The sequence below is a fragment of the Lethenteron reissneri genome, chromosome 17, assembly GCF_015708825.2.
Source record: "Lethenteron reissneri isolate LAM-NWPU_2019-01 chromosome 17, ASM1570882v1, whole genome shotgun sequence".
Taxonomy (NCBI): domain Eukaryota; kingdom Metazoa; phylum Chordata; class Hyperoartia; order Petromyzontiformes; family Petromyzontidae; genus Lethenteron; species Lethenteron reissneri.
The window spans coordinates 11,689,261-11,710,969 of record NC_083795.1 but is presented as its reverse complement, the minus strand read 5'-3'; the positions used below and the strand labels follow the sequence as shown (position 1 = coordinate 11,710,969).

At 52.2% G+C, this 21,709-nt stretch overlaps 1 protein-coding gene across 1 annotated transcript; it reads right to left on the bottom strand.

Moving 5' to 3' along the window:
- Positions 1 to 2,120: 2,120 nt before the first annotated feature.
- On the bottom strand, positions 2,121 to 21,425 carry LOC133343215 (uncharacterized). The gene is made up of 10 exons (XM_061552654.1): positions 20,875 to 21,425; positions 16,526 to 16,620; positions 10,821 to 10,931; positions 9,621 to 9,657; positions 8,341 to 8,480; positions 6,806 to 6,934; positions 6,121 to 6,142; positions 4,924 to 4,995; positions 4,654 to 4,719; positions 2,121 to 3,901 (listed from the first exon to the last, which is right to left on the bottom strand). Exons 1-10 carry the CDS (start codon positions 20,933 to 20,935, stop codon positions 3,831 to 3,833), a joined length of 804 nt encoding a protein of 267 aa, XP_061408638.1. The 5' UTR covers positions 20,936 to 21,425; the 3' UTR covers positions 2,121 to 3,830.
- Positions 21,426 to 21,709: the final 284 nt, after the last annotated feature.

Below are 21,709 nucleotides of genomic sequence, written 5' to 3'. Positions count from 1 at the left end.
AACCGACCGTATTTGATTTTTCTTACAAAATATCGAAACCGTATTTCACTAGAACCACGGAATGACATTTTACGTAAAAAATCATTAGGCAGGCGATATTTATTGAGCAGTGGTAGCAAATTATTGGTCAGCCGATGTGAACGGGCCTTGCAGCAGACTGGGCACAAACACAAACGCGCATCATTCCACATTCACCCGCGTATTCACCAGAATCCAATCCAATTCAAAGGCAAACTCCGACACGCGTTACACACTTCCATTGTCATGTCAACGCCCAGTGACTTGACGCGACCCTCAGTCATGTTCTATCCACTACCGAATGAACGCGTCCCCGCGACCGCCACAATCCAAGCGCTGCTGCGTTCCCGCGAGCTCGCCCTCGCGCTCCATCTCCACCCACGGCGCCTCCTCTCTGGCGCTCTATCGCTAAGCAACCAAAATAGTTGCACATGAACTGTCCGACACACGAAGAAATACAAAGAGGAATCGCCCCTATGGCCTTTAACAGACTGTTCGGGGGGGCAAGGTGCTGTTAGCGAGCACCTCTGGCGAAGGCTGGAGCGGCACGCAATGGGGTGGGTGGCCAGCACCACGTCTGGCCGCCTTTGTCTCCCCGGTGGCGATGTTTACACACCGCGCCCAGGTACTCATTTGAGGCTTAGTCGACCGAGAGGAAGCCCACGACCGGTTCAGATATAATTAATCAACTGGTGTTGGCCGCGAGTGGGACTCGATCTCGGGCCGCCGGGTTCGTAGCGCAGTGCGCTAACCACTGTGCCACTGCTCCATACCAATACCAAAACCACACGCCATTCGTCACTTAGTGACGATGACGTCACTACGGCGCCTGTGCCAGGCCAGGTGCACTTTGAGGCACTTTGAGGCCACGTGAAGTTTCCAACGCTCAGCTGGCATGTCACGGGACTGACCCAGGTGCCACGGGTTGACTGAGATTACTGGCAGATGCACCAGCCGTGCTCCCCACTGTGCCAACTTGCTGTATTTTAGCCGCTCGTTGTTGTGAGCATCGCTCCTCTGCCCGCCGTTGTTGTTGGAGGGCGACTGCCAACCAACTGACCAGTAGCGTCCTTCCCGAGCCTTTTCCACGCAAGACGAAGATAGAGAGACACAACCACACACACGCACGCGTAAATCTGTACTCCGTGTCGAGTGCGTGGTGGCGTAACGCGCTGCTTGGATATTGAGTGGAGGGGGGTGAAGGAAGGGGGCCCTGAATGTATGTTCAAACAAGACGGCGGCGAGTGAAGGGTTTGTCTCTGGATGTTCGAGGACCCTTCCGACTGCCCCGTACCAGAGAGAGAAGCCCCCCACCCCCCCACAAAGTACACACGGCATCACCAAGGGGATCGTGAGACGATTTACAGAATAACATCGGCGAGCGCCGGACGCGTCTCTGTTTTAAAACGCATCCAAGCAGAGTTGTAACACACGCACCTCACGACCTACACGAGTCGCAGTTGACTTTTAAGGGTCAGATCACGGACGGGAAATGTGCGTTCACGTGACCGTAACTTTGTTAATTGGCTGTGCGGGTGGAGGAGCGGTTTTGCGACGCACTTTTTGCTTACGTAATCTGACCCCAAACATCTAATATGAGTTATGAATCATCCAGCAAAGCGATGAGAGGCGGGGTATGTATTTATGTATGTTGAACTTCTTTCGCACCGTACGTAGCCAACTGTGCTAATCGGAGGTGCGGGGGAAGGACAACAGACTAAACAGAAAAAAAAAATCAGTTTTAAAGAAATTCGTTTTTAGTGTCGATGTAAAAGTGCATAGCTCCAGTGGCTTCCTAATATCAGAAGGAAGAGCGTTCCAGACGGCCGCAGAAGCACGTCTGAAAGCGCCGCACGATGTAGTGACCGTCTGCTGCTGCGAGGATGATCGGGGTTCGTGTGATGATGGTTTATGCTTCATCACAAAATTATCGCCTCGTGTTGATACCGCGCCTCGCATGCAGAACGACGCGAGGCACCAGAGCAAAGGTGGAATTTGAGAGAATTACTCAGCAAAGCAGCGATTGTAGACCAAATGCAGTGGTCAAAAATTGACAGTGCTAGACAGCATACGCAACAATTGAGAGAACAACATTAAAAAAGCCAAACTGTGATCGATTCTTCTCCATTTGTTTGTCCACTTCACCCGAGTTGTTCTTACGCCATCCGAAAACGGTGCGCGTAATAATGTTGGCTTACATTCATGAATTGTGGGGCGCATTCATAACACACGTGGGTGTGCCGTTTCACAGTTGTGTTGGTGCCACAACACTCATTGTGCCTGCGGGGGTTTGTACTAATACAGCTTCATCAACGAAAGTGTTTTAAATTATTTCAAGGTTTCGAAACGCACGCACGTGTGCCGCAATTCTGCCCCACCGTGTGGACGTAACAACACCTCACCGAAGCAACGAGGTTCATTCACGTTACAATTCACAACAGATCACCCACGAACCTGCAGCATGAGCGGTTGGAAGTCCACATCTTTCATGAGCTTTAATACAAAACGAGCGTTGTTATTTCTCCTTAATTAGCGGCGTTACAGAGTGTGCAGATATCGCGACAACGTAAACAACAACACATCCAGGGGACAGCGTTCGGCATCGGGCACAGTGCTCGCAAACGAAGCAACTAAATCAGAGAATTCGATCTTAACTCCTGAGAACAGCGGCTGCAGGTTGGCAGGAGGGGAGGGGTGGAGGGGGTGTGGAGGGTCAGAGAGGGGCGGGGCAGGGGGGGCTGAAGTATGTGGGGATGGGGGGGTCGGGGGGGCATCGTTCTTGCAAGTCGCCAGGGAACCACAAACGGGAAGGCAAGCCACGCGGTGAGCCGGAGCGACCAACAATTTCCAAAGCTCTGCGGTTCTCTGTGTATTAGGATGTTTTCAGCCAATGGATGCATTTTATGCGCGACATAATTATTACTGTTTGATGTGTGTACATTTTAGATGGGTCTCTATGCGGTATCTCAATACGGGTATCTTTAAAGTCAAGTTATTGCAACTTTTATTGATACTCAATCGATATTGTATCCCACAAAAGAGTAACTTTGTATTCCAATCATCATTGCAGAAAACAATCGCATGACTCGCCGACGCATTTACGGTCACGTGGGCATTGAGTCGCCGACCCACGACGTTTGAGGAGCAGCTCGCGATGAAATTGCCGTGTGTACAGGTGTAGAGACAGTGCGCTGACTGGCGGCCAGAAGTGGTAATTGCGGGTGTGGGAGCAGTATGGGCAGAAGGGAGGACAGATACACGGGAGCGACCACAAGGGGGAACATTTAGGCCAAGGGAGCTCCCAGAACCCACCAGAGAGTTCGAGAAAGGGGGCGTGGCCAGGGCGGAGCCACGGCCACGCTGGGAGAATAAAAGGGAGCGAGGAACGGGGTTCTGGGCTGTCGTGGGGGTCGTCGTCGCTGTCATCTTCGTCGTCCCTGTGGTCTTTGTCATCGCTTCGTCGTCGCCGTCGCTAGACAGTCAACCGGCTATCTAGTTAGGTCAGCGCCATCATAGCTAGACTGTCAGCGTTATATTCCGTACTGCCGAGTTGTCGTCGTGTGAGTGTGAAGGAATAAAGGAGAAGCCCCTACAGTTGATGTCTAGAGAGTGGTTACATTACACAGGTATCCTTTTTTTTCTTCACATGAGCACGGTTAATCCGCAGCTAGGATAATCGTCCCACGGATAAATCGCGGGTTCATCGCAGATCCGTGTGCGCGTACTCGTCGTGTGTTGCGTTGGCCTTAACCGGCGCTCGCTAACAGCGTTTTTGCCCTAACATTCTACAAAGCTGAATGGGAGAAATGTATTCAAGCAAATTGCGCCTCTTGAACAGTGATGTCCTTTTGGCCAGGCCCCGTTCGCTGCTGTGACCTTTGCCCTGTGTGTTACAAAAACAACACACACACACACACACTGTTAGTGCGATAGAAATGTGCTTCCGATTAGACGTACGAATTGGAGGGAAAAAACAATGCTCATCACTCAAATAAAAATGCATTCTTGCATGTACGGTAATTCCTCATTGAACGCGGTAGATGCATTCCTGAAGAGCGCCGCGTTAAGGCTTTAAGCGAGGAATTACATTGCAGTGCCAAAGTACACGAGTAAAAATAACGTGCATTTTTAAAAATCACATCCGCACTATACAATCAGCCTGCAGTCACCTGATGGCGGGACAGAGAAGCTAGATCGGGGCCGTCCACTCGTACCATTCCGCGCGTAAACCCAGAACATCCCACACCACTCAGACGCGCAGCTCAAGAAAGTAGTTCGTCGTCGACCGCTCAGAAACCGCGTTATAACGGGGCACGTGCCGCGTTGTAACGGTCATCCCTGAATCGAACCATAACCTTGAACTGTGAACGTTAACCAAATCTTGTGGCGGGGGCGCCGACTCATTTCCTGACCAACCGCTCGCGCCATGCGTTTGTCAAAAATAAACCGGTTTCGTTCTAACTGGGACTCATCATGAACGGGGGCCCACGTGGGGCTCATGAGGGTCACGGGGGGCCCCTGGTTTGGATGGGCCCCGGGCACCGTTGGGGGGGGGTGGTGGGGGGGAGGGGGTCGGAATTAGATGCCCCCTCTCCATGTCGCTCCTTGCACGGGGGCCACGCGCCGGTCGCTCACGTTTGGTCCAGACGACGAGCAGGGCCAGCAGGGCGACTCCCACGCAGACGAGGAAGGCGACCACACCTGCGCAGAGGGACGCACGCCAAGGGGCATTACGGAGCCTGCGGTCGTGCGCCCGAACTGTCAACATGGAAGAGCAAAGCCACACGGAGCTTCTGGAGGTTGGGGGGAGAGAGGGGGGGGGGGGGTGAGGCTCTACCTGCGGCAGAGGCAAAAGCAAGAGCTATGAGGGACGGCACCTTTAGCTCTAGCTGCGCGGCGACTCACCGTGGAAGAGCGTGTTCCTGTCCGCGGGGTGTGGCCGCTCGCTCGCCACATCCGCCATGCGCTCCACGGACGCTGCGCACGTGGCGAGAGAACACGCGCGTCGGTACTTTGTCTGTACGTGTGTGTGTACGTACGTGTGTGCGTACGTGTGCGTGTGTGTACGTACATGTGTGTACGTGTGTGTACGTACGTGTGTACGTGTGTGTGAGGAGCTGTGGTGTAGCGGTTAGCGCACTGTGCTATGCGCCCGGCGACCCGAGTTAAATTCCCGCCCCACGGCCGACAGCAGTGCTAATTCTCAACCGGTTCTAGGCCCCCCCACCCTATGTCGACTCAGCCTCAAATGAGTACCTGATGTAGTGAGTAAACATCGCTACTGGGGAGACAAAGGCGGCCGCGGGTGGTGCTGGCCACCCACCTTCTCGTGTGCCGTGCCGCCCCCTTCATTGTTGCTCGTTTAAAGCACTTGTCCCAACTTGCCTGTTAAGCCTATACGGGGGATCTTTGTCTTTGTGTGTGTACGCATGTTGAACTTCTTTCGCACCGTACGTAGCCATACCCTGCTAATCGGAGGCGCGATTTCCCGTCGCGGACGCTGGCGGAGAAAAGGCAGCACGAAAGCCGAAGTGTTGCGGGAGGAGGAGGCGCGGAGAGGCGCGCGCGTGCACCCACACGGGAAAGAGGACCGCACGGAACCGATCCGCACGCGTTCCATCGCGGGCAGCTTGGGCGAATGAATTGACGTCGCTCGATGGATCGGATGAGAGTCGTTAGGCGGCGATGCGTCGGCGAGCGGTGCGGCGAGTACAAATTGTAACACAACGACTCAGCACGTTCATCAACGGTGACGGCGCTTGGGCGCTGAGAGGAGGAGGAGTGTGCAATCGGCGACGTACTGGGGCGATGGAGCTGCTTAAATGCACATCGCAAAATCGGTGATTCCTGCGAGAAACCACGGGGTTTCTTAGAAGCTCTCAGCCATCAGAATAAAGCAGGAAGAAACTCCCATCATCATTATTATTAATATCTGTATTAACATCGTTATAATCGCGTTTAAAAGACACCACTGCACTCCACCGTGCCAACTACATCATTTGCGTACACGTGCAGATGAACACCTTGTGGCTTAACGACGACGATTATGATGACGGCGGTGATGATGATGATAATAAGACTGCAAGTGACTCTAAAACTTACCAAATTCTTCTTCAACGGCATCCTGCGCAGGGAAATGAGACATTTTAATTTCATTGGGAAATACAAGGACATTGTCATTATTAAAGCGTAATATTCGCGCTTTGCACACATACACGAAGAGCATTATCTCCACGAACCCGTGGGTTTCACCGGATACTTTGATTTCCTCCCAAACACAAATCACTAACTGGTCAAACATCTCAACGCCGCACCTCTACGGAATGAGCCTTGGAACTGAGTCGAGTCATTTCTGAATAAATCGAGAACAATAATTGATGTTTATTCTTCTGAAATGCAACACACAGTGCTGCGTATGCATGAATAATCGACACCCGTTTGTCAGTCCACTGCTGAAGGCCTCTCCGCACCACATCCCACGTGACCACAACTCCACCACGCTGGTCAGTGCGGGTTACTGAACGGGCGTGGAGGTGGTGGGAGAGAACCCAGGATCGGTTCGGATACATCGCACGCCAGAATCGAACTCGGGTATCCGGGCACGACATGGTTACGCACGGGTGTACGGATCAGTCCCGGTCGGTTGACCCGGAAAAAAAACCCCACATCTCAGCGCAACCAGCACACCGCGTTCCGTGGTACCACCGCTGGCTCGCCACGACGTGCCACCCCACCCGGGTCGCCGCAGTCTCCCTGGGCGGACCGAGCGAGACGTGGAAGCTCTCACCGCAGGCCGCAGCAAGACGGTGAACGCGCGACCCCACGCCAGGCCGAGCGAGCGCGGCTCCGACGAGTTGGCGCAGAGCGCCGCGTTCGCGCACACCACGGTCGCGCCAGCGGAGGCAGCGATCGGCGCCTGCGGGAACAGAGCAGTACCCCCGGGAGGGGCTGGGGCGTACGTCGGTGCGGTCCGCGCCCGGCACACCACATCCGGTATGCCGCTCGCTCCGGCTGCGGCTGCCAATCGTGAGCCGACTCAGGTTCACCATCGAGCCAAACAAATATTCAACGAGAAATTGAGCTGTGGCAACAGTCACTGCTTTGCACTGCTGTTGTCCGCGACGATGGTGATGGTGATGATGATGGAGACATCGAAGTAGTTTCGCCCCAAAAGTCAAACGGAAGCGAACAATCTCGCACTCGCCAATTGCGCTCACGTGCGCATGCATGTTGAACTTCTTTCGCGCCATACGTCGCCAACCATGCTGATGGGAGGTGCGACCACAAGGAGCCTACTACCACGTCAGTGGTAACAGACACAAGGGCTCGTATCTGTTACCGCCGGGGTCTTGGCCACGTTGGTCGGGTACTGGAGGGAAATAATTTGGACTTGGCAACAACGCTGCTCCTCTAAGTTGAGCGCCACTCAGTCATGTTTTGCATTCCAAGGGCTGCTCTATGCTTGGTCGACACACACGGTATCATTATGATACGAACCACACATTTGTTTGCGTTATTATTACTGCACATTCACGTGCGGCCCATAAAAGGTGATCCGGAAGTTCTATGCGGCCAACTGCAAAGGGCAACGTTCTCCACCGCTTACTGTAAGCAGTTTAAATAAACATGTTAAAATCCATACTTGAATTTTTTGGGTTAGATCTCGTAAATATAAATGTGCCATTGAAGCCGCCACCACACGACACAGCCAATTAGTAAGGTTCGTCACGTGCACAACATATGCCACTTGCTTACGTGGCAAACCCTACTAATTGGCTGTGTTGGGTGGTGGCGGGTTTAACGACACACGTTTATATTCACGCGATCTAACCCGAAAGCCTCCACCGTGGATAATATTGATCAGGGAAACCTTCGTGTTAAACCAAAAATGTTAAAAAGTTTGCCGCGAGCCAATGAATCAAAGCGAGACGCGTGCGCGGCTCCATTCAGCTGGTGAAGCACAACACAACCCGCATTTTGAAGTCACCTAAAGCAGCACGAGCACCACGCTTTTATTTCGTTGCTCCCGCTTGTCTCTGCACGGCCAAACACGTGGACCGGATTCCACAATCGCACGATCAATTAGTGCCACGCGCAAGACACGAGCCAGTGGAATAGGAATTGGAAGGTCAGCATTCAATTACCGCCACATTGCCACCGTATTACCCGCGCACATTAAGGATAATGAATGTAATGAGCTATTGGACAAAAGTCCTATTTCGGAAACGGCTCCGCCGACTTTTACAAATTGGAGCGTGGGGGTTCATTCACGCCGGCGAAGATTGCGCACGTTAAAGCCGCCGCCCCACACATCGCACAGACCTGTCCTCCAGCCGTGCCTGGGGTCGAGGAGAAGTCGTCAGAAGTTCCGTTCGCATCCTCGCCGCAGCCAGCATCCGCGGGCAGCCGCAGCATCATCCGCATGGGGCTTCCGCACGACGTGACGCCATACGCGATGTCACCTGCACGGGGAGTAATAAATAAATAAATATCTCACACCCGGCACACCGCATGAAGTATATCACTTCGCTATGGCTGTAACTACTCACCACGTGCCACCTACCCCAGCCTGCCAGCGACAGGGGAATTATTTCTGCACAGCGCAACACGTAGAAGGGAAATAATAAAATAATATAAATATGAACAATAACAATTCTCACGACGTTTCGACTGCAACACAAGCAATCATCATCAGGTGTGTTGCAGTCGAAAGGTCGTGAGAATTTTATTATGTTTTATATTTATATTATTTTATTATTTCCCTTCTACGTGACTTTACCGAAAGGACCAATAATATGAATCCCTGCAGTCACGAAAGCTTTCAATCGAAATTTAAATCCTTGCTATTTATGAACCCAGCGACATGGACGTGGAGTTAGTGGATCGTGGTTGACATGGAGCTGTGATGCATTGAACCATTTCCCAGTTTTTTTCTTCCGATTCCGTTCCGATGACGTACACGTAACCGTGTCATCGGAACAAAATCCGAAGAAAAACTAAAATTAAATAACTTTATCGGTACATCTTCAGGTCGGAAGACGTACCGATGCTCCCATAAGGTCATGCCAGAGGGCGTGTGGCACAGTTTGGTGCCAGCTATCATCGAGTGACCAACATTGATGTAGGAAAAGGTTGTACGTAGATGAATACCTGATGCAGGCAGTGATGATAAGGAAACTGGCACTAATTGGACACATACGTAGGATGGATAACAACAGAAAATGTTTAAGTGAATTGTTTGGAAAAATGGAAGTAACTGGAAAGAGAGCAAGACCAAACAGGGAATGGCGTGATGACATTAGAGATTGGTGCCAGAAAGAAGTGGCACTACTTCAGCATATTGGCACAAGACAGAGGGAAAAGTGGAAACAAATGACGAAATGTGCAGTGGACACCTACGGGGATATCTGCTCACGGACCGTGATGAGGATGATGATGACATCCCTGCAAATGACTCAGTTTTGGATTAAACATTTCAACATCTCCCCCGACTGCAAACACTTGGCAGGACCCTCCTGAAATTGCTCTGAGACTCAGTGAGGCTCTCCTGGGTGAACAGGGCGGTTAGTTACGCCGCTTGGCAACGGAATCGGCCGGCTTACCGCCTTTGCTGCACAGGTACACGCTTGACGGAGCGACCTGCGATCGGGAAGAGAGAGAAAGAGAGAGGCGAAGGTCGCAGTGAGTTCGAGCGCTCGTGGCCGTGCAGTCCGTGGAGACCTCAGCGCTGGGGACGGGGTCAGTCACCATACTCCGTGCATACATAATGCCTTTGGTGCCAAAGGCAAAGATCCCCCTCGTAAGCAATGACATAATACAGAGCAGTGGGAAAATAAAAAAAAAATCTACTTTTCGTAACAGATATTTTCATTGGAGTATGACAGGTGAGGCTCTACCTCTCCTGCCTCCCCTGACCGCCACCGCGTTAAGATGTTTAAACATCTGGCGTTTAAAAATAAAAATAAACAATGTTTAAACGTGATAATAGGTTTTTCCCCTTTTTTCTGGCAAAAAAACAGGTGTTAAGATGTTAGGAATCATGTCTACAATAACCACAATGATTGTGGTCAGAATGCAAACATAAAACACACTCTGATAAAAAATGCATTGTCCTTGAAACTGATTGGTCCACATCAGAGACAGCTTTCTTTTGAGCCTCGTCTCAAACGGCGTTAGACCAGAGGACGCCAAAAGGCGCACGGCCTTAACACCTCTTTCATTGCCAGGAAGTGTAAAGCCTTTTCCACTTTGGGGCCGTCCATAAATGACGTCACGCACCTAGGGGGGGGTGGGGGGTCAGACATTTGTAACGATGTGTGACGAGGGGGGGGGGGGGGGTTGAGAAATGTGACGTCACATCAAAATGCGCAACTTTAAATAAATATAGATAACACGTTCTACTTAATTAAATATACTTTTAAATAAATGTTTTCTCCTACAACATCAGAGGGCAGCGCCACATTAAATACGCACTACAATGACAATAGTTTAAAGCGATTTGAAGCATGTTTTATTGGGGGGGGGGGGGGGGGGCAGAGCTTTGTGACATCATATTTGAGTGGGGTCTGACTTTTTGTGACGCCGTGTGACGAGGGGGGGGGGGGGGGTAAAAAATCGTCCAAAATCGCGTGACGTCATTTATGGACGGCCCCTTTCCCCATCGGCTGCGAGTCCGTGCTTCTAAAATTAGCAACACGCTGTCGCTGTCGTTATTGCCACGCCAGAAACATTCCACCTCCTCCAGCCCAGCTCTGGGGGGTGAGGGAGGGGGTGGGGGGTGGGGAGCATTCGCAGATGGTTACCGGCTGCTCCCGGTGCGGTCGGCATCGCAGAGACACGGAGGCTGCCGGGCGCCGCCGGTCTCGGCAGGTCGTGTGCACCTGAGCGAAGGTCACGTGCTCCGTGCTGCCCTCCTTGGAATTCAAAGAGGAACGATTGGTCACGATCATCATGCCAATAATCGTGATGCGGAATCAGGATGTGTATTCATGCTGGAGGAATCCGATGCGCCATAAAGCTCTGTGTCACAGACGTCGAGTCGGGGCATGGGGTCAGAACGTTAAAATAATAAACGGTGACAACTCACGATCGGAGTATAGGGAACGTAAACGAATCACTTTAAAAAAATCTACAAATGAAAGCCCACTGAGCTATTAACTTATTTTTTCAGAAGCGATCTGGCCACAAACGACAGCTCAACAAAGTGGCTTGTCATGTGAAAATGAATATCAGCCAAATACTCTAAACATTCATAATAGCTTACAGCTCTCCTACACACCGCTGTGGTGAAGCAGTAATACGATGACACGTTTTTTCATCACTCGACAACACCTGTTAATCGGCTGTGTCGTGTGGAGGAGGGTGTACAACACACATTGTACTAACGCGGCGGTCTGGCACAAAAACCGATTATGATTCTTGAAGTTGGCACTCGTTAATCAATCCATCGGCCAGTGAAGTTCTTCCCATGCCGCGTCGGTCAATTGGGGGCTGTTCGACTATACTTCACCACCCTGGTCAATGGGGGTAATTGGTGGAGGTCGAGGGCCGGTTCCGATATCGCTCGCCACCGATGTTTGGCTGTGACGATGATGACAGGTGCACGCTCTGGCCGGTGCATTCCGGCTCCTGCCGACTTTGCAGCACTTAGTGCGGGTGGGTGATCAGGGGGCGTTGCCGTGGGGAGTTCGCACGCCGGGCAGACTCATCACACACGCGTCTGACACAGTGCCGGATAAAGCTAGTGCGGGGCCTGTTAGCATATGTTATAAAGGGGCCCTAAGTAAAAAAAAAACACGTAAATATGAGAACACAAATGTTTTACTTGCATAGTAAAGTAATTGTATCTTTTGCATTTGCTATACAGCCAGATAATACGACAAATCGCTAACTGTAAACACCCAGTCGTTCATAAATGTTGAAGGCGGTATAGTACTATAGTAATAGAGCAAGTGCAAAATCACTGAACCGGAATAGATAGCTTGAAAGCATTTAGCGCGAGGCGTTTAAAAGTGCGGGGCCCGTAGCAACTACACATGTAGCTACTACATATGTAGCTACTTGTGCTACTGCGATCATCCGGCATGTGTCCTGATACCTCCTTGCCCCCCACCCTTTTCATCTTGCAAAGTCTCCCAGCTCCGAACTGGGCAGTAAGTTCCAGCAGGGAGCAACGGTGGGGCGCGTAAAACAAACACAACGTGGACAAGCAACAACGTCCGTGCGTACATGGGGGAACGGTAGCGTAGCGGTTAGCGGGCCGCGCTATGAATCCAGCGGCCCGAGTTCGATTCCCGCTCACGGCCAACACCAGTGACGATTGTATGAACCGGCCCTGGGCCTCCCCTAGGTCGACTCAGCCTTAAATGAGTATCCTGTTGCGGTGTGTAAACATCGACACGAGGAAGACAAAGGCGACCAGGCGGAGTGCTGGCTACCCACCCCTCGCGTGACGTTCTGCGCTTTAAGGTGCTTGCTAACATCACTCGCCCCAACAGGCCGTTCAGGCTATACGGGGGATCTTGTCTGTGTTGCTATGCGCGTGCGTGTTTCACAGACGCAGGCAACTACATCTGAGATGTATCCCGACACCAATGGCGTCACGTGGTCGGCATGAAGATGGCTGAGTAATGAAATGAAACGGAGGCTGCCCCCCCCCCGCCCCCCATCTTCGTATCCCGGTGCCTAAGATAGACATCGAAGCCCTTGCGCAGTTGCAGCGCCGGCACACAACTCCCGCTGCGCCTGTGGAGAGCCCTGCCGCGCCCAATCAACAGGCCGATAGCAGAGGGCGAGAGGGCGCTGCTCGGTTTCGTGCCAAACGTGTCTTACCACGCACCTGCAACTCGCCGCTCCATACACTGCGGTGTTGAGCAGCAACGAGTGTTGCTCAAGGGATGACGCACATCGAGGACCGTAATTATAATACGTGTTGATATGATTGTGGTCATGGTTGTACTTTATTAATATCTCATCTCTGCCATTTTGATACGATGAAACAAGAAAAGGTAAAAAAAGAAAAAAACAGAGCAATGTAATACAATACACTATTAGACATTATTGTAAAAAATAAATAAAAAGTCCATCCTTAGTGATTTTTTTTATATTTTAGGCAGGAAACTCGTTTTAAAATTTAGATTTTTTTTCTGGGGGGGGGGGGGACCACCAGACCCCCTGGAAGATTTGGTCCCCCCCCCCAATGTTGACTCCATGGCTACGGCCTTGCCGTACATCACGGGTGGCTACGTGCTGTGCGAAAGAAGTTCAATACGCACACTCCGTCGCAGTGGCAGACGAGTACAAATTACAATAAACCCTGTGTGGCCTTTAAAAAAGTGGAAACATGAATCCATAATCGAGGTTTATATATATAAAGGCGACGCTTTGGGGCAATTAGCATGCATCATAGCACAACCATTTTGTTATGGCGGCTCCCTAAGAGACCACTCCAAATGGGAACAGGGAGAGAGGAGTGGGGAGGAGAGAAGTCGGAGGAGTCGTGGGATGAGTGGTTGTGGGGAGCGGTGGTTTAACGGTGAGAGCGCTGCGCTACGAACCTGGCCATCCGAGTTCGACTCCCGCTCACTGCCACCAACGCCAGTGACGATTATCTGTAGCGGTCCTGAGCCTCCACTAGGTCGACTCAGCCTCAAACGAGTACCTGGTGCGGTGGTGTAAACGTCGCCGTTAAGGAGACAAAGGCGGCCGAGCGTGGTGCTGGCCACCGATCCGCTAATGCGCCATGCCGGCCTTCATAGGTGCTCGCGAATAGCACTTGCCCCAAACAGTCTGTTAAGGCTACACGGGGGACCTTTGTGCGGAGAGCAAGGGGCCAGAACTCAACGAGGCAGGCTTAGACACCCGGACACGTGGGACGAGACAGAAGGGGACAGGCAAGGGATGAGTCGCTACAATCAAGTCGCGGTGGGAACGAGAACAAATCAGTGCAGATGACAAAACACCGACGACGTCGTTCAAGGAAATGTGACCGACGGGATAATGGAGCAGTGGGTGTGCATCCTTCCCACATGGTTGTTGTTTGTTACAGGATCAGTATCAAACAGGGAACAGTGATTGCCTGTAAACATCCCGGCAGTTGAGAATTGATACTCTTAGGTTTTTTCGGTAAAGTCCCGTAGGTAAAAATAAATAAAAATAAATAATACAAATTATAGAAATAATAACAGAAATAAAATAATAAATCACGACGTTTCGGAGGCAACACAAGTCTCCGTCATTAGGTGGGACCGTCACAGCTACATTTACCGTATCAAGTGAGGCAAAATTCCAAGAGAGAAGCTCTTAAATACAAGTTAAGGGGGAGGGGCTTATCTGAATGTGGTAGCCAGTGAATGGGACGTGTTGAGTTGAGAATTGGTTCAAGGCAGCCTGGCGCAGCTGATGAGAGGCTGAATGTCAAAACCGGCCCGCGGTTTGATCGTGCTAACTCGATGCCGGCGTGAAAAAAAGAAATAACTCCCAGACGCCGTTGTTGGCCAATGGAACGGTCATTTTATTTATTGATTTGTTACGTCGAGAAACAAATACGGGGAGGTGTATTGCCTGCTTCTTCGTTGTCTTCAATAAGTACAAAGGAGGCAGTACAGATGTACACTTCTGGGTGTGATCACAATCACGCCCAGCCACCTTTGTCTCCCCCCAGCGCTGATGTTTTATACACCTCACCGGTAAACATTGAATGAAGGACAGCCCCCCTAGGGATAGCCGAGTGTATTTTTAGCTCCCCCTTTCTGCCAAAGATGTTGTCCACAGCCAAGACCTGAACTCAGGCCAACGGGTTCATATCGCAGTGCATAGAGACACGTACATTGACAAAGATCCACCGTATAGCCTTTAACAGACTGTTGGGGCAAGTGCTGATGAAGGCCGGAACGGCACACGAGGGGGTGGGTGGCCAACACGACGCCCGCCCACATTTGTCTCCCCAGTGCTAGCGATGTTCACTGCACACCGCACCAGGTACTCATTTGAGGCTAAGTCGACCTAGGGGAGGCCCAGGACCGGTTCATATAATCGTCACTGGTGTTGGCCGTGAGCGGGAATCGAACCCGGGTCGCCGGGTTTATAGCGCATACACACACACATACACACACTCACACGAGCGGCCGAAACACGCGTGTTCAGGTACAAACCCGACTCCACCGATCCCAGCCCGAACAATTGGGTCAGGCGTGTCCGGGCAAGATTCCCACCTTGGCAGTATCCTCTAGCCAGGAGGCAATGTTGCTCAAACACCACGACCGACACTCGTTGGAAGGGAGCCGTGCTCCGATTCGTGGACGCGTGAGTGGAGCGGTCCGAGTTCGATTCCCACTCCGATTATCTGAACCGGTCCAGGACATCCCCGAGGTCGAACAGGATCCGGGTCTCCATCTCGTGGGTCGACTCAGTCTCAAATGAGTACCTGGTGCGGTGTGTAAACTTCGCCACGAGGGAGACAAAGGCGTGTCCGGGCGTGGTGTTGGTCACTCACCCCACTAGTGTGCCGTGCAGGCCTTCATAGGTGATTCTCGCCAACAGCACTTGCCCCAACATTCTGTTGAGGCTATAACGGGGTTATTTGTCTTTCTACACAAATGGGTGTGGAAAGTTGTGCTGCTGAGGTATTGCACGTTATCTCACGATGAACCCGGCGACCTGAGTTCGATTCCCATCCGTGGCTATCACCGTGGGGCGTTGTATCGTCGTGACATTGTTTTGTGTTGACTCAACAATGTCGACGTGAACGTTAATTCGGCACGCGAATGCGCGTGGGAAGCGCCAACGCACTGCTCCAGTTGAATCGATTGCTGTTCAGGGCAATCGTGGGGGAAATCGCGTAGTTGTCGGCCTTGGCGATAGTCAGCCCATAGCCTGGAATCGAACTCGGGTGGCTGAGTATGTGAGGCTGTCGTTATATCGCTGCACCATCGCTCATAGCCTCGCAAACAAAACACAGACCTTCACACACACACACACGCACGCCTAATCACACTCACAAACACAAAGGCAGAGATTGTCAAGTTAAGCCTTTAACAAACTGTTGGAGCAAGTGCTGTTAGCGAGTATCACCCATGAAGACCGGCACCGCTCACGAGGGGGTGGTGTGGACAGCACCACGCCTGGCCGCCTTTGTCTCCCCAGTGGGCATGTTTACACATCGTACCAGGCGCTCAATTTTGTTGAGGCTGAGTCGACATAGGGGACGCCCAAGACCGTTTGCGATAATTGTCACTGGTGTTTGCCGTGAGCCCGAATTGAACTCGGGTGGCCGAGTTTGTGTGGCAGCGCGCTAACAACCGCTGGACTGCCACTCCCACACACACAGGCACATCGGAGCTTCATTCCAAGTCTCGTGGAAACAATCAAAATGCACATCTTTGTCCATCCCATCAGTAGTCTGTGATGGAGGCATCGGCACATTTTTGGCGTAAAATCGCTCTCCAATCACACGCGCGCGCACACACACACACGTAATCACGCACACGCGCGCGCGCATACCACTTACGCGATCACAATGCGAGTTTGGCTGCAGGAACACGAAGACACTCTGCGTGGCGGCGTCGAAGTCGACTTCGACTCCCATCATCGTCGGCGAAGATCCTGGAAGACATTGACGACGATACGGATCGTTGCGAAGGGTTAATCGAGGGCCTGAATGACATCACTCACGTGAAATATTACGGCTGATACAGCCACGACTTGGGGCACATTCGAAGCGGAGAATGGGCATTTAGCGTGGCGGTCAAAACGCATCAATAAGTATCGATTATAATTAGAGGTGACGATACACATCAACATCCCAACACATCACCACGTGGCATCGTCGTCACGCGTCACTGCTCGCGCGTGCATCGCCTGAAATCGAAGGAACGGCGCCTCCACCAGGACAACCAGGCAGACAAACTCAAGTTGCGGCCCGAGACACGGAGACGTGGAGAGAGAGAGAGAGAGAAACACAACAGATGTGGAGAGAGACACGGAGACAGAGAAACACAATAGACGTGGAGAGAGAGAGAGACACGGAGACAGAGAAGCACATCAGACGTGGAGAGAGAGAGACACTGAGACAGAGAAACACAACAGACGTGGAGAGAGAGAGAGAGACACTGAGAGAGAAACACAACACAGAGAGAGAGAGAGACACGGAGACAGAGAAACACAACAGATGCGGAGAGAGAGAGAGACACGGAGACAGAGAAACACAACAGACGTGGAGAGAGAAAGACACGGAGACAGAGAAACACATCAGACGTGGAGAGAGAGAGAGAGACACTGAGAGAGAAACACAACACAGAGAGAGAGAGAGACACGGAGACAGAGAAACACAACAGACGCGGAGAGAGAGAGAGACACGGAGACAGAGAAACACAACAGACGTGGAGAAAGAGAGACACAACAGACGTGGAGAGAGAGAGACACCGGAGACAGAGACACACAACAGACGTGGAGAGAGAGAGAGACGGAGACAGAGACACAACACACCACACACAGACACTCCACGCAGACACACCAAGCAGACACACCACACACACACACCACACAGACACACCACACAGACACACCCCACGGACACACCACACAGACACACCACACAGACACACCACACAGACACACCCCACAGACACACCACACAGACACACCACGCAGACACACCACACAGACACACCACACAGACACACCACACACAGACACACCACACAGACACACCACGCACAGACACACCACACAGACACACCACACACAGACACACCACACACAGACACACCACGCACAGACACACCACACAGACACACCACACACAGACACACCACACACAGACACACCACACACAGATACACCACACACAGACACACCACGAACAGACACACCACACAGACACACCACACACAGACACACCACACAGACACACCACGCACAAACACACCACACAGACACACCACACACAGACACACCACACACAGACACACCACACACAGACACACCACACAGACACACCACACACAGACACACCCCGCAGACACACCACACACAGACACACCACACAGACACACCACGCAGACACACCACGCAGACACACCCCGCAGACACACCACGCAGACACACCACGCAGACACACCACACACAGGCACACCATACACAGACACACCACGCAGACACCCCCGCAGACACACCACACACAGACACACCCCACAGACACACCACGTAGACACACCACGCAGACACACCACACAGACACACCCCACAGACACATCGCACAGACACACCACATAAACACACCACGCAGACACACCCCGCAGACACACCCCACAGACACACCACAAAGACACACCACGCAGACACCCCCCGCAGACACTCCACACACAGACACACCACACACAGAGACACCACACAGAAACACCACGCAGACACACCACGCAGACACACAGACACACCACACAGACACACCACACAGACACACCACACAGACACACTACGCAGACACACAGACACACAGATACACCACACAGACACACCACACAGACACACCACGCAGACACACCACACAGACACACCACACAGAAACACCACGCAGACACACCACACAGACACACCACGCAGACACACCACGCAGACACACCACACAGACACACCACGCAGACACACCACGCAGACACACAGACACACCACACAGACACACCACACAGACACCACGCAGACACACCACACAGACACACCACACAGAAACACCACGCAGACACACCACACAGACACACCACGCAGATACACCACATAGACACACCACACAGACACACCACACAGACACACCACACAGACACATAGACACACCACACAGACACACCACACAGACACACCACACAGACACATAGACACACCACACAGACACACCACACGGACACCACACAGACACACCACGTAGACACAGCAAACATACACACAGACACACAGACACGCCACACAGACACACCACACATACACACAGACATACCAAGCAGACACACCACGCAGACACACCACACAGACACACCACGCAGACACACCACACAAACACACCACACATACACACAGACATACCAAGCAGACACACCACGCAGACACACCACACAGACACACCACACATACACACCACGCAGACACACCACAAATACACATGGGGGCGGGGGGGGACAGTGCAACAGACACAACGAGACCCGGCTGAGACAGACACAGACAGCCCCCCAGCAGTAGCAGCAACAACAGCATCAGCAAGTGCTGCTGCAGCAGCAGTAGCAGCAACAACAGCATCAGCAAGTGCTGCTGCAGCAGCAGTAGCAGCAACAACAGCATCAGCAAGTGCTCCTGCAGCAGCAGTAGCAGCAACAACAGCATCAGCAAGTGCTGCTGCTGCAGCAGTAGCAACAACAACAGCATCAGCAAGTGCTGCTGCAGCAGCAGTAGCAACAACAACAGCATCAGCAAGTGCTGCTGCAGCAGTAGCAGCTATTGCTGCAGCAGCAACAGCAGCATCATCAAGTGCTGCTGCAGCAGTAGCAGCTATTGCTGCAGCAGCAACAGCAGCATCAGCAAGTGCTGCTGCAGCAGCAACAACAGCAGCACGTGCTTTCCACGTGGAGGCTCGCGTTCGCACGGGCACGGCTGTGCGAGCCAAAACAACAACCCCTGAAAACATCGGAATACGAACCCCCCCCTCCCACCAGCTCACGCAGTGTTCACAGCCGCCAACGCGGGCATCTGTAAAAGCAAAGTAAAGAAGTTTCGATTGTATCGATTACGTGAACTGTAGTGTTTCGAACGATGCAATCGTCAGACAGGGAGCGATAGATATGGGTAGAGGCGAATACAATGAAACGCAGAGAGAGAGAGAGAGAGGTCGACAGACCCACACAATGATGAGACGCAGTCACTTTAATAGTGGTTCCATAGCCACCAATGTGGGTTCCTGTGCAGACACGGGAAGAGTTGGACTGAGCGTAACTCGAAACGAGAGGGAGACAGACACTAACTTGGACAGGCAACAGAAAGACACACGCATGGGGAGAGACGCAGGCGGGAGACGGCGAGACACGAATCGAAGACGCCGAGGGCGATGCACGGAAACTTTGGGTGACCCACTGCAGTCAACTGATGGGGTCACACTTTTTACACTGACAAAGATCCCTGTACAGCCTTTAGCAGACTATTGGGGCAAGTACTGTTAGCGAGCACCTTTTAAGGCAGGACGGCTATCGGGGGGATGATGTGGGTAGAAATACGCACGGCCGCTTTTGTCTCCCCCAGTGCTAATGTGTACTTGATACAGCTGTCGGGCTGTGACGGTTCCGCCTGAAGACGGAAGCTTGTGTTGCCTCCGAAACGTCGTGATTTTTATTTTATTTTTATTTTATTTTACTTTTATTAATTTAAATGTTTTACCTACGTGACTTTACCGAAAAAACCTAAGAATACAAAGCAGGTCCCAGGAACCTGTTCGGATATAATTATTGGCACAGATTTTCGCCCTGGCCAGGTATCGAACCCAGACCAGTGGAGTTCATTCCCAGCGGAGCGCAGTGCGCTATCCACTACGCAACAGCAGCCGCAATTTCACCACTAAGTGATGGTGACGTCACCGCGATTCTTGTGCCAGGCTAGGTGCACGTTAAGGTCGAAGACTCGCTGACAGGTCACGGGACAGACCCGGGTTTTGACTGACCGAGATGACTGCCAGGATGCATCGTTATGCGCGCGTGCGCACACAGCACGCGCGTGAACACAGCTCAACGTCCCACTCGTTACAACCGAACAAAATCGCGTCAACTTTGAACGCTCACGTTCAACAACTTGCTGCCGGACATCGAACGATTTGCCTCGACTCACCGCATCGGGAGGCGAACCCGACAAGTCCCAGGACTGAGCTGAAGAGGAAGGCTCGATACATGCTGCCGATGCTCCTGCCGCTGCTGCTGCTGTTGCCGCCGCCGTGATGCTCGCATTGACGGCGTTCCGTGCGCGTCGAAGACCCCAGCTCCCGTCTCCCGTGCAACAGCAGCGAGCAGCCGCGTTCGCGCTCCAAGCCACACCCTGCACTGCTGCTGCAGCTGCTGCTACACGGCGGGAGGGGGGGGATTTAAATCCGTGACGTCTCGCGTGGTTTTGAGTTGCGATGCCAGCGGACGTGTGTGCGTGCGACATCATGATGCTCGATGGGTCGAGAGCGCCGGACTGATTGATTGCGATCCTAAGGGCTGATCGAACGCGTGGGCTTTCGCGACCAATGTTACGGCCCGTGATCGATGGTTCAATGTTGTGGATTTCTCTCCAAACATGTCAGTGTGCCGGCATGTTCGATCACGCGGTAACTTTATTCATTGTCTGCGTCGGGGTGTCGGTATCTGACCCCCCCCCCCCCAAATATATATAAAAGGCGACGTTTCGGGCAATGACTCTTTTTCATAGTACGGAGCCATTGCCTATTATATATTGTATCCCCCTATTTAAGACCACAGGTGTTATTGACGTAAGCGTTGAAGTTATTGTGTTTGTTTTACAGAAGCGTCTCTCAACAATTCACAGAAGCGCCTCTCTAACGAATGCTCTTTTAAGCCGAGGTCGAACTTCTTTAGAGCTGTTTTTCGTGCGTTTAGTTTGTTGCCCTACCCCAGCACCTTGGTTACGTACGGTGCGAAAAAAGTTCAACATCCACTCGATTTCC

Coding starts and splice junctions, on each gene's coding strand:
- LOC133343215 (XM_061552654.1), bottom strand. CDS start 20,935: ATGTATCGAGCCTTCCTCTTCAGCTCAGTCCTGGGACTTGTCGGGTTC. Junction 10,932..16,525: donor CAAACTCGCATTGTGATCGC/GTAAGTGGTATG, acceptor TTGAATTCCAAG/GAGGGCAGCACGGAGCACGT. Junction 4,996..6,120: donor TGCCGTTGAAGAAGAATTTG/GTAAGTTTTAGA, acceptor CCACGTGCGCAG/CGTCCGTGGAGCGCATGGCG.